Below are 13,335 nucleotides of genomic sequence, written 5' to 3'. Positions count from 1 at the left end.
AGGTCCAGCAGGGCATTTTCCCTCATTGGCTCCTTCACCAGCTGTGTCAGGAAGTTCTCTTCCACACACTCCAGGAACCTCCAGGAGTGTTCCCTCTCTGCTGTGTTTTATTTCCAGCAGATATCCGGGATGTTAAGTCCCTCACAAGTACAAGGGGAAACAAACACGAGGCTTCCTCCAGCTGCCTATGGAATATTTTGTCTATCTCTTCATCTTGCTTAGGTGGTCTATAACAAACTCCCACCATGATATCTGAGTTGTTGGCCTTCCCCTTGATCCTCACCCATCAGCACTCAACCCTGTTGTCACTATTGCTAATCTCTAGGCAGTCACAGCATTCCCTAACATACACGACCACCCCACCACCTTTCCTTCCTTGCTCATCCCTTCTGAAGAGCTTATACACATCCATTCCAGCACTCTATGCATGTTCCACCACATTTATGTGATGGGAACTATATCGTTGTTTCCCCGCTGCACAATGGCTTCCAGTTCCTCCTGTTTATTGTCCATGCTGTGTGCATTGGTGTAGATACACTTCAGCTGGGCTAATGGCCCTGTCACCTTTTTGTGAGGAGAAGTCCTAATTCCTTCCTGGCCATTCTCAGGAGCTTCCATCAGTAGCCCACCAGTAACCCTTGCGTCTCCACTGCTGCATGGATCTCCATCCCCTACCTCCACTGTGACAGCAGACCAAAGTATCTCACTAGTGCACCATCCCACAACTGCCAGCACTTCACCCACAGGCTCATCTCTACTGAGTCATGTTGTATCCCCTTCCCGCTTCAAATCTAGTTTAAAGCTCTTTCTATGAGCCATACTCAGGGTGTACCCCAGATAGGTGTTACCCCAGATAGCTGTACGCCATCAGTTGCCAGCAGACTGGATGATGAATAAATTGATCCTTGATTAAAGAACCCGAAGTCCTGCCTGTGGCACCAGTCTCCAAGCCAGGCATTGATCTGCTGGCTCTTCAATCACTGGAAAAGAATTATGAGACCATTTGAAATCCAACAACTCCATCAGTCTCTGCAGACCTCCAGACATCCCATGGCCAAAACACATAGTACACAACTGCAGATCCAGAATGCCACATGACTTAATAACAGCAGAGCTATGAGAATGGACACCTGAATCAAAAAAGCTCCTTGATCCTGGTAAGAAAAAAAAATAATAAAAAAAAGCCTATTACAAGAAAAAGCATACTAATACAGACCTTTTAGAATAAGTTTATTAGTCAATCGCAATTATAAAATTTAAATATTTATACAGCAAGATGGAAAATTCTTAAGTAACAAAACACTTCAAACTATTTTGCTGCACTATACACAGGAATGGGTTTGTTTCTTTCATGAGTTGATCCAGGATCATCCTTTAGTTACTCAAAAACTTCATGAAGGCATGTTTAATTTTGAGAATATATTCCACGTGTGTCAGTGCAATATATAAAAAGAAAAACAAAAAATCAAGACCACACTAAACTGATTCCAAAAATAAAATGTAAAAAAAAAAAAAAAGACAGGCACATTGAAGTCACCTACTCTGTAAATAGCTCATGGTTAACACTGTTTGTATGTGTTGCCATAGTTCAAAGGGTACAGATTAAAACGTTCCTTTGATACATAAACATAAATAACATGTTCCAAGTGTCGTAGCTGTTTTTGCAAAAGATGAATGCGGTCCTCAATTTTGTTTTAAATCTTCTGTACAAGAGAAGAAATACAAAGGCAGCCAGAAATGGAAGCATTCACGAATACCAGCATGATGAGGCCCTTCAGTTTATTTAAAGTAACATGTTAAACCCCTTCGTTCTCAGGTAATAGATTAAGAGGCCGAGATACACATCGTCTGCGAGGGTGAGGATACTGGAGGTTGGCAGTGTCAGCATCGCAAGAGTGCTCTATCAGAGGAGGAGGAGGAAGGAGCTGGGCGTGACTGGACCATCTCGATCCAGCCCGTGGGGAATCCAGAGGGGGAAAGAAATACCTGAAACAATTAAGAAAGGAACAAAACACCAAAACAAAAAAACAAAACAAAACGAAAACAAAAACAAAACAAGAAAAAGAGAAAGGTAGTAAATACAAGGAGAACCAAAGGGGAGAAAAGACATGCTGGAAAAAAAAAAGGCTTTAGTACATCCATGCCAAAACCAATAGAACATAATAGCAGAAATCAAGGCTTGTAATTCAAAACAAGACAAATCTGGAAACTGCTCTTTAAAGGAAAATAACAGTCTTTTCCACTGAAATTCACAGAAAAGAATACCGTAATAATAACCCTAGTATACATTTTTACAAGAGAACAGTTGCACCACAGCTATTAACAGGCTTTCATTCTCCCAGAATCCCTGCCATTTGTTAACAGAGCTTTCAGTAACGCTTCATTTGCAACAAGATATACATTAAATATGATGCAAGTACATTTTCTGCATATGCACCTAATTCAGATTAACTTCACAGCACTTCTAGAATAGATGTAAAAACATCACTGTTTTTACAATACTTTAAATTCAGGCATACACATTTACAGAGAATAACTACTTTCAATGAAATACAGTCTTTGTATGTATTTACATATTTCTGCAAAATCCTCAAAGTCAATTTAAAATTCCTGGTGAATGCAAGACTCAGAATTATGCCATTTCATGTCATTTTTCTGCCATTTTTATTAGAACTTACCCGTAATACTTGTGCATTTTAGCATAACTATATTAAGACACCTACAGATGTTTTCTGCCTTGTTTACAGTTCTGTAGACTTAACATAAACAAACAGCTATACGATCAATGAAATTATGGGACAATTCACAAGCTGCATTTTGGTTTCAATATTTGTATGGCTCAAGTGTTCGCATTTTTTAGGATACTAAGCTTAAAAAAATTTAGTTACTCTGTAGAATTATTACCATAGAAATGTACATCTCAGAAAAAGCACTTCTCTTAAGATGAGGAAAGTATGACAGTACTTACAAAACATTTATTTGAAGTCATACTAAAGGTATAAATGAAGCAATACCAAACTATTAAAAGCTACCATCTGTACAGTTGTCAAAACACAGTTTTCTGATTCCTTTAAAACTAACAGTTTCATATATTACAAAGCAGTTACAAATGTCTGATGTTTAGGAATCTTAATCAAATGCTGAACACTATGAAATGCAAAACAAATCTGGTATCAAAACAATTTTAATGAAAATTATTTTAATGGTCACTTCCCTCCTCCCATCCCAATTAAGGACAAAAATTCTCATTTTTAGTCATGAACTAGTCTTTTAATTTTACAAGCTTTCAAACCTAACAGAAGTTTTGGGGTTTGGGTTGCCGGTTTTTTGTGTTTTGTTTTTTTTTCCTAACAAGAAGCCTCTCCAAATATTTTTCTATCAGGAGTTCCAACAGTATCAAACTGTGCGGGCTAGTACAAAAAAAACATACACAATGTGTTTGAAAAAGGTTCTTTGAATAGCATTTAGTAGTTAGCAGGCTGCTGGTGTCTTGGGAGAGGTCAAACGGCGTTGGGGAGGGGAAAAAGGAGTTCGTTTTCCATTCCTGTGTGCATGCAACAAGCAGCAAAACACCAAAGTTACTCCAGTTAGCTTGGTATCAGCTCTGCTTTCTGTTAAAAAGGACATAATACAAATGGAGAATGGAAATTGTATCATAAATCTAGACACATAATTACATCAACATTACAATACAGCCCTACTAACTTATTTTCCAACAATCTACATCATCTGTTCTGAAACTATTTTGATTACAAATCCAGTTTGATAGTGCTTTAACAAAGTTTTCCAGAACTGCCTATGCTTTAGCTGTTGTAAGTGTTTAAATGTACAGACACCAAAACATAGCATCTACAGGCACAGGTAAAATAAACTCTCTGTAGCATTCCAATTTAGTCAAATGTCAGTACATAAATCCTTTTTAGTGTATTAACACTTATGTTAGCAATTGTGCTTATACAATTTAAGCCAATGTGATTACAAAAGACAACATGTAGTTAAGTGCATCTTTTTTATAGTAAGATCCTAGGACAAGAAGACACCATGTATTTTGAAATTCCACAGCCATGGACTTAATTCTGCAACACAATGTTAATTCCAAATTGGAGCTGAGAATAATTTATTAAAAACCAAAACAATATTTTAAAAAACCCAACACTTTCCAAATACAAAGCAATGGAGGGAGTCTAAAATAATGCTAGAGGTACTACCAGCTTCAGGGAGAGGAGAATCACTAATGGGACAGGGTAGGGGAGCCTTGCCAGCAGCAGCACAGTGTTAGATCAGGAAACCGAAACCACACCCTATGCTAGAGAGGTACAAAATAGCCTGTATCTCCCTATAGGCACTCAAGCAAGTACAGTTCTATAGCTGTGGATTTCACATTCCGAAGACAGGACTGCATTTCAGCACTTCTTTGCTATACTGTCAGTACCATCTGGAACCAGATGACCAATATAATTATGGGCTCCTTTCTTGCTGGAGACTTGGCCCATTACCACCTCTTAGCTCTCCCTGTTTATCTCGTGAGGAAAATGTGAAAGCCCTTCACTGTTCAGAAAGCCAGAACTGCCATTCAGGACTGAGTGCTGAAGGGGTGCAAAGGCTACTCTCCAAAAGCAAACTGCCACAGTACTTTACAGATAAGCACTTTAAACTGAAAAACAGCCATATTAGTATCTGCACATGGATGGAAATGGAGGCTATCCCAAGGCATTTGAAAAAAATAAAGGTGGAATCCGCTGCTGTGGAATTTGGCCACAGCAAGGCCTTACACAGGACACGTCCTGTAAAGCTGACTGTACACACTGCACAGTGCAGATGTGGGGCTCAGTGTGTTTCTACAGATTCCGCTGTGCACAAGTTAAAATGGCTTTCAGAAGCAGCAGTGAACTTTACCTACTAAACAGCAATTATTACGGTATAAAAGCATAACAGAGAAAGCAAATTAATCTGCAATAAGAGTATCATATGAGGAAATTTAAAAAAGCAAACTTTTAATCAATTACACTTGCAAAAATGTAAGTGAACTAACACTAGTATATGACTGCTGGAACCATACATTACGAAGTATCTTTTCCTCCTTCCTTTCTGATACATTATTCCAGTGAAAACAGAATTTGCTGCTGGTATTTTTGCTTCACTTTTAAACGTGCATCTAAAACAAAAGGGCAGTTACAGAGCAGTATCATGAAGTGCCTCCTTGTTTGGCACTATTTCAGAAGTTATTTTTAATAATGTGAAAGGACTAGAAGAGAAAAGTTGGATACATTGCTTATTTATACAGAATAATTCAGTATGGACTGTAGTTTTGTTCATTTTCCTCTTAACAGTGACATAGCAGACACCATCACAGAGCAAGACAAGAGCCAGTATTCAAGCAATAAATGATACTGCCCTTTAAAAAAAACCATATAAAACAAACATGAAAGCTAAGTGAAATTAAGCACTCAGAGAAAAAACTTTACTGAAATTTAGTCTCTCTGCTCATTAACTTACCTGCTGGCAGATGATCCATTTAGTGAATTCTGTAGACTTGTATTGGCTGAACCTAGAGAGGCATTAAAAATTCCCTGCTGAGAACTACCATTCACTGGACTCCCGTTACCTTTCAGTATACCGGTACACTTCCAGTTGTCCATGTAGTTAGCTGCAAATATAGATGCATAAAAACTGTTAGTTTCTCTTCTGAAGCTGAATATATAAATTCCAAACAGCTGAGGATACCTCTTTAGCTGTCTGACTTTCTCTGCCTATCCACAGTTTAAAACCGTTTTGTTCAGTAGCAAGAATGCATTTCTGTTATTAAAATACTGAGAAACAAATAAAAACTGCAACTGGTTGTGGTTTTTTTTGTTGTTGCTTTTGGACATTTAATCAGAAAATCAGTTTGCCTGAACATTGAGACTGAACATAGATGTTCTGTATCATCCGCAAATCTAAAACGAACTTTTACTCAAAACTATTTTTGAGTATTACTTCTCAAGCACATTCAGCATGCTACAAAGCTAGTGTATTTTAGGTGGGGGACCTTACCCTTCCATAGCCGAACACAGCCATCATCACCAGAGGAGGCAAGCACCGTGCCTGTGATATTCCAGCTCACTCGCCACACCTGGGAGTTGTGATTATCAAACTGCGCCACAATGTGAATTTCAAATTTTGTTAATCCTCCAGATGAAGTCAATTCTTTCCTGTTTAAGAGAGAAGTGACAGTTCTGCACACAACTGTTTCAAGGCCTGGGCTTGAGCATGATGACAAAAAGAGAAGACTACATCTTTCAAGGAATTTATATAACAATTATTAGGAGTATTAAGAGGTGTTCAGACAAAAGTAAAGACTCGCTCACAATCTTGTCATCTTAAAAATCCAGCTGCTAAAACCAATCCTGTGTACATTAAGATACTACTTTTGCTTCACAGTTACTATTAAAACAAGACTATAGTATGCACCACATACCTATTTTCCTTTTAAGCTCACCTTAGAGGTTTTAGTGTGAAAATTCGTACATCTTTGGTTGCTACAGCTAAGATGTGGAAGGATCTTCCCAGATTTGGAGCAAATGCAATATCATGTACAGGATCTGTGACTGTCATCAGAGCTTCTGCTTTCGCGTATTTTCTGTACAGCATAAGAAATTAACCTTTAATGCCATCAAAATTGCCAGTGATGCCAATTATATAAACCAGACATAGTAGAACAAGGAAAAAGGGGTTAGTATCCATAATGAGACTTGCAAAAATAAAAACATTTTCTGAACAGAAACTTAATTGTAAGTGATAATTACAAGCCAAATACATCAGATACAGTGACTCCTAACAACAGTAAGTTAAATCATACAACAAAGCAAGGATTCCAGTATAAAGCACATTTTTGTCTACAACTGGAAAAAGGAAATTAAAAGATTCTTCTATTCACAAATCTAAAGGGAATTTGTATCTCAGTAACTTACTACATTTTCTGTGCACGTAAGCATACCACTATCTCCTGCACTGTATAATAAACATAGATTCCATTTTCTTATTTACCACCAGGTAAATTATAACAGCTTTTCTTTATTGTTAATGCACAGAGCACATTGGCTGAAGCCAGGCATAAACCCACAAAATACCTTGGCTCCTTTCCCACATTGATCACCCTGAACGAAACACGAGTTCTCTGTCTTCATTTAATTGAAAGTGGTTGCATTCAGGCTTCCTGGCCTTTTCTGGTTCTGAATTCTTAACTGCACAAACTGAACTTTCACAGAACACAAGTAATTCACAGCACTTTCTGTCACTACAAGTATGCTTTTAAAAGCATTTTAAAGGCACCTTGAATGAAAGAGTGCCTGGTGCGACACAGTTCAAATTTTAATTTTGTCCTATTAATTCCTTGTGTAAAATTAAGCATATAAATCAGTAGAAGCAGAAACAACAATTCTCCCTTTAAAATGCTGATAAGAACACTGGCATTTCTGCACTGAGATAGAACAAAACTATCAATAGCATGTCTGTTAATAGTAGTTACCATTCTGAGGCCTCCCTCTCCCATCCAATGGCTCAAAGGCAGAATTAAGATATTATTTACCACTCCACTCTACATCTAGTGACAGGAATATAATAAAAGGCCATACCATTACAAACTACTTTAAGGTCCCACAAATGTTATATATTGTCATTTAACATACCTGGTATTTTCGTTATACTCATAAATCTGAACCTTAGCCAATATATTTGGACTGTTGTCATCACTTCCTACAGCTATCATTGGAGAATGTGCTCGAGAGCTAAAAGGTGAAAATAAATACTGTTATATACAAATGATTCCACAGAAAGTACACCAAGACATTTTTTCAATTTCAGATACATTATCTATACAGAAAACAAAACAGTAACAAAAAAATACCACATGAGTAAGTGCTATTTACAGTTACCAGTACAATCTCCATTCAGCTGTTTTGAAAGCCCATTTCACACAGCCATGAAGGCGAAATCATTAGGTAATGTTATCTGGCAAGTCAAGATGATGCTCCCAGAGAGGACTGATTTTGTATATGCATCTACAGACAAGTATTTGCCACAGGTTTCATGGCAGAGTCTGTCTGAATTCTTTGCAGTACTTTTAATGACTGATTTAATGGGATTTATGCAGGTTTTGGAAGACAGATTACAAAATCTAAATGTAGATGAGTTCTAGTTTTCAGATCAACATTTAACCTCATGCCATGCATTAGAAAGTCTGTACTTCAAACCTTCAGCACAGACCACTACTAATCAACAGAAGAACAGGCTGCCCAGAGAGGTTGTGGAGTCTCCTCTGGAGACATTCAAAACCAACCTGGACGTGTTCCTTTGTGACCTAGTCTAGGTGATCCTGCTCTGGCAGGGGGGTTGGACTGGATGATCTTTCAAGGTCCCTTCCAACTCCTACCATTCTGTGATTCTGTGTAACTGGATAATGAGGACACAAACCACGACATGTATAGGGAACGCCACTAGGTGCTTCTGAACAAACAGAATCCAAAGCAGTTCAGCACTGAATGGTTTTTCCTTTCCTGTTATTGCTGGGGGAGGATGTGAAATGAGAAGTGAAAAAGAACCTCTGCTTTTATGTGTTCTTCTGGTTTGGGACTACCCAACCCAACTCCTCTCTGACTCCTTCCTGTTCAAGAAGGTTAAGTATATCACTGAGGACGTAACTAAGAGAATGACTCTTGTGCTACCAAAACTCGTGGTTTCTAGTACTCTGTTGCACTGGTAAAGGTGCACGTCCTTGCTAGTTGTCAAAATTATTACCTATTGCAACACCTTTCTTAAAGAAAGAAGAAAGAGACATGAATAAAACACTATAAACACTTTCTCTTACGAAAATCCCACTTAAGTTTCGTGGGATAAATAAAAAGTACTCTGCAGCTCTTTAGTTCATTACTTGCTAAAAATAGTGAAGCTGGAAATACTCACAGAGCACAGAAGGACTTTTTGTAACACTTCTCTGGCTCTGCCAAGCTTGCTTTACTAAAAGAAATGTCAGCAGCTTTCTTTCAGATCTGAGTCATGTACGATTAATCTTCTCCATGCAAATTCTAGGATTTATTCTACAAAAAATTCAGAACTAATTCTCTGAATCTTCTGCTGAAACAGTCATAAAGCAAAAGCTACATCTTTAATAACATACCTTGAAGGATTCCAAGAAATACAACTGCAGCTTAGCTTACATGAGATTTCATGCTGCAGTGACCACTGACTGAGATTCATCACATCTGGAGCTTCATAAATCCTTACAACTCCATCTGCTGAACAGGTTGCTAACATAAGACCCATATGCTTGGGAGCAAACTTCACATCTGTAACAGACGTCCTACTGTCTACTAGAGTGGTCCTCTTTACCTGCAAAGAAAGGCAGAAATTCCTGAAGGAAATGCTAGAAATGTCCATCAAAAATTTATTCCCAAAGAGAGGCTAACAAAAGTCTGACAACAGCACTTCATGGGATCACTGACCTGTTCCATCAAGAAGCAAAACAACAAAAAAAAATAGAAAATCTTCATACACCAATATATTGGAGAAATGGCAGATCATTACACTGATGCAATTTCAAGCATCAAGGGATAGAGTCACAGTGGTATCAAAGTTCCGATACCAAAAAGAGTTGTTTAGATTATGCTCTTCAGATAAAAAAAAAGAAACACATGTCTTGGTTTAGTGGAACAGAATTTGAGTCAGTTTTCTGTTGAGGAAAGCAGCACTCTATTTTAGTGGGAACAAAGTTGACAAGGTTGTTAGAGGTTTCAGCTAATACCGGTATGCAGGTTTGCCACAGTGCTCAAGGTCCTCAAGGTCTTGAGATAAACATGTCAGAGTGGAAACCCAGGGGAGTCAACCCCAAGGTCACCTCAGTCTGACCAGTTAATACTATTCATACCATAAACATCACATTCACTATAAACTGGGGAGTTTGCTGGGGTCAGCCCTTCTTCCTCCTCCTATTCCTCTCTCTTCTGCTCCCTCTTTTGTGACTGACATCTCAAGAGGGGCTTGTTTACCGTCCTACCCCTGAGGCCTACTCCCCAACCATACTGGCTGAGTATAACTCTGTGTATTTTATAGCTGCTATTGTTATTACTGTTACTGTTATTATTTTATTGAATATATTTCTATTTCAACCCACGAATCTCCTTTTCTTTTCCCAACTCCCCTTCCTGGGTGGGGAGGAGGCATCGGGTGATAGAGCAACTGTATATACCACAGCAACATAATATAAGCATAAAACAGAAGAGTATTGGCCACAAAGAGTTTGGAATTGTCTCTTCATTCATACTGGTGACAATATTAACCACAATGCCTAGCAACACCGCTTTCCAATTTCAGTGCTGTTGAAGTTTACCATGAAGCATTTTCCAAGAGAAGCATCAAAACAAGTATTTCTGATAAGGGAACGCGTTCAGTCTTCTGTTTAATTCTGGAATTTAAACAGTTTAAGACCTCAGTCCATTATAATAAGCAAACAAATCTATGAGGCACAGTAAATCTGTTTTCATGAGAACATATAGAAACTGTAATTAATATGTTGAAGTCTCACCCAGTGACTCTGGCCTCGGAGTTTATCATTTGACTCTCCCACTATTTCTTCCCATACAGCTGCAGTTCTATCAAAAGAACAGGAAGCCAGGACTTGCCCAAATTCAGGATGGGCCCATGTCACACGCCACACAGATCCACTATGTGTCTGCAAGATAACACCAAAACACCACAGAGAAATATACTTACTGCAGCAGTCCAAGTGAACACATGTTTTCCTGACTTTCTGCAGCAGCAGCAGTGAATTCAAGGAAGCAGTAAGATTATTCCTTTGAAACCTACGTTCTTTTACAAAGCTCAAATCTACACAGCAGCCGTTGCATTCGTTTACTCCTATAAGCACTGCAAAGTTTTGTTGCTATTAGTTAACAGTTAAAAGGTATTACAAGTGTATATCAAGGCATTATCTATTGCTCCTTTAAACTGTAAGTTTCAAGCTAAGATTCTGCGTTGACACAAAAAGTACAGCTTTGTTTCCAATTTTCAGCTATTACAATGCTGACTTCTAGCTTGCCTGCACTTTTCCAAGGCATATGCAAAGCATTATGTATCTTCTCCTTTTGTACATTAAACTCCTCTTTCATACCTAGTCAACCTAATGCTTTGCTTTTTAGAGAAGGGGAATTCAAAAGCTTTACTTGCGTTTCCGTTTACAGGGATTATTGTATTGTGGTCCTATTAAATATGAGTTTAAGGACAATTCAGAAGCTGAATGCACTAATTATCCTGATGAAGCAGAGTCTGACACAGTTCTCAGAAAGGTTTTGGGGAAAAAAAAAAAGGCAAACAAAAAAATCCTGAACAACTGCCAGATGTTGTAACATTTAATAGCCAGACCTCTTTTTTTTTTTTTGAAGAATTACAATATGCAAAGTGAAATATTAAATTAAAAATGAAGGTATGTCTTCCAATTCCCTAAACACTAGTTACTGCAATGTCTACCACTTTCCAGCCACTGCAATATCTTTGGAACTAAAACTAGGCTTGGAACTCACTCACTAAGTATATCATGATCTTCAAGAAGTATCTAAACTTCTTCATTTTCCAAAGCATTTCTAAACATTTCCAAGATACAAAGGTGTAAAACACCCTTGTGAGCATCACATGTGTCTTGGGGAAAGAAGCAAGAAAAGCTGAACTTTTTGTGTCAAGGCAGAATCTTAGCTTGAAATGAGAACAGTCTGCCAACATAACTAACAATGTAAGACTGCCTGCTAGCCTCTGCTTTAAGTGAGAGGCACTGGAAATGTTTTATAAAAGCAGAGAAAGAGTAAGTTTACCATAAGAAATACAGGATCTACAACAAACCAGAAGTATTTCTACTCTATAAGTCAGCAAAAACTAAGTACGTTTCTTCAAAAACAAAGGAGAAATTATGGTTATGACTATGTTAATTTTTAAAAACACAAACCTTCCAGCTGGCAGTGCAGTGCCAATCCCCATTTTCACTTTTGTCCCAGACCTATTGAGAAATCAAAATATAATCACTCAAATTGTATCTAAAGCTTACTAAGTTGTACTACAAAACACAGCCATTTAAAAAATATATACATACACACACACCACTAAACATTCTCATCTGGAAAACTCTACCTGGCTCACTACACAACTGCATTTCACTCGACCTTGAAAATATCCTTAGTACAGGTAGAGAGAAGAGGCATACACCTGCAAAATCCACTACTGTATGAAGTCCATCTTTTTTAAACAATAAATTACCCATAGAAGACAAATTACTACAACCCTCAACACTTCATTCACTCTGTTCCAAGAGTACACTACTCAGTTTCACTATAGAGCCCCTGTGGTCCTCACAAGATACGCTCAGATCTGGTCACAAAACCCTGATGTGGCTCCTGGAAATCATCCCAAAGACAGAGCAGGACAGCAAAAAGAAAAACAAGCCAGTGGGGGGTCAGACATTATTTCTGTCTCTAATATTTCTTGCCTTCATTTATAACCACACACAAGTCACTTAACCTTCCTTTCTCTTGATTTTCTACACATCATTATCACATTTATTACTTTTCTTTCTGGAAAACTGTGAAGGAAGCCATGAATGTAACCAGAGGAAAGACACCTGCAGAAGCCTAGCATACACTTGTTTGTCACTTATTCACTAGTTAACTTTCCTGAAAGTCACCTCACTTTTGCCATTCTGGATCTCTAATACAACCCTGGTTGTTACCATCACTACCCAACTTCAAAACTTCTCCCCAACTGCTATTCTGCAGGGCCCACCTGGTGAGAACAGGACTTAAGCCAAATATACCACTGCTGTTTTACAATTGTTATAAACTCTGGTTAAAGTAAAACTTCCTAAGACAGTCTTGTAAGGGACACTGTTAACAATTGGAAAGTAAGGTTACATTGCTGAAGAACCGCCCTATGACTAGCAAGTTGAGGGAGGGGATTCTCCCCTCCGTGCTGCTCTCATGAGACCCCACCTGGAGCACTGCATCCAGCTCTGGGGCCCCAACACAAAAAGGACATTGAGCTGCTGAAGTAGGTCCAGAGGAGGGACATGAAGCTGATCAGAGGGCTGGAGCACCTTCCCTATGAGGACCAGCTGAGAGAGTTGAAGCTGTTCAGCCTGGAGAAGTTCCTGAAGGGGTCCTACAGGAGAGCTGGGCAGGGACTCTTTGTAAGGGAGAACAGTGATAGGAAAAGGGTAATGGTTTTAAACTGTAAGAGGGTAGATTTAGACTGGATATTAGGAAGAAATCCTTCACTGTGAGGGTGGTGAGACACTGGCACAGGTTGCCCAGAGAAGCTGTG

General features: G+C 38.5%; 1 protein-coding gene across 1 annotated transcript; it reads right to left on the bottom strand.

The window, feature by feature from the left end:
- Nucleotides 1-1,519: 1,519 nt before the first annotated feature.
- Nucleotides 1,520-12,019, bottom strand: SEH1L (SEH1-like (S. cerevisiae); the record flags this gene model as incomplete). The annotated part of the gene is made up of 8 exons (XM_010191184.1): nt 1,520-1,986; nt 5,497-5,647; nt 6,034-6,191; nt 6,479-6,619; nt 7,668-7,766; nt 9,155-9,366; nt 10,559-10,705; nt 11,969-12,019. Coding segments are annotated over 8 exons (1,149 nt in total), but the record flags the coding sequence as incomplete, so codon positions are not given.
- Nucleotides 12,020-13,335: the final 1,316 nt, after the last annotated feature.

The sequence above is a fragment of the Mesitornis unicolor genome, unplaced genomic scaffold, assembly GCF_000695765.1.
Source record: "Mesitornis unicolor isolate BGI_N332 unplaced genomic scaffold, ASM69576v1 scaffold16640, whole genome shotgun sequence".
NCBI classification, from domain to species: Eukaryota; Metazoa; Chordata; class Aves; order Mesitornithiformes; family Mesitornithidae; genus Mesitornis; species Mesitornis unicolor.
This window is presented reverse-complemented; position numbering and strand designations above follow the sequence as displayed.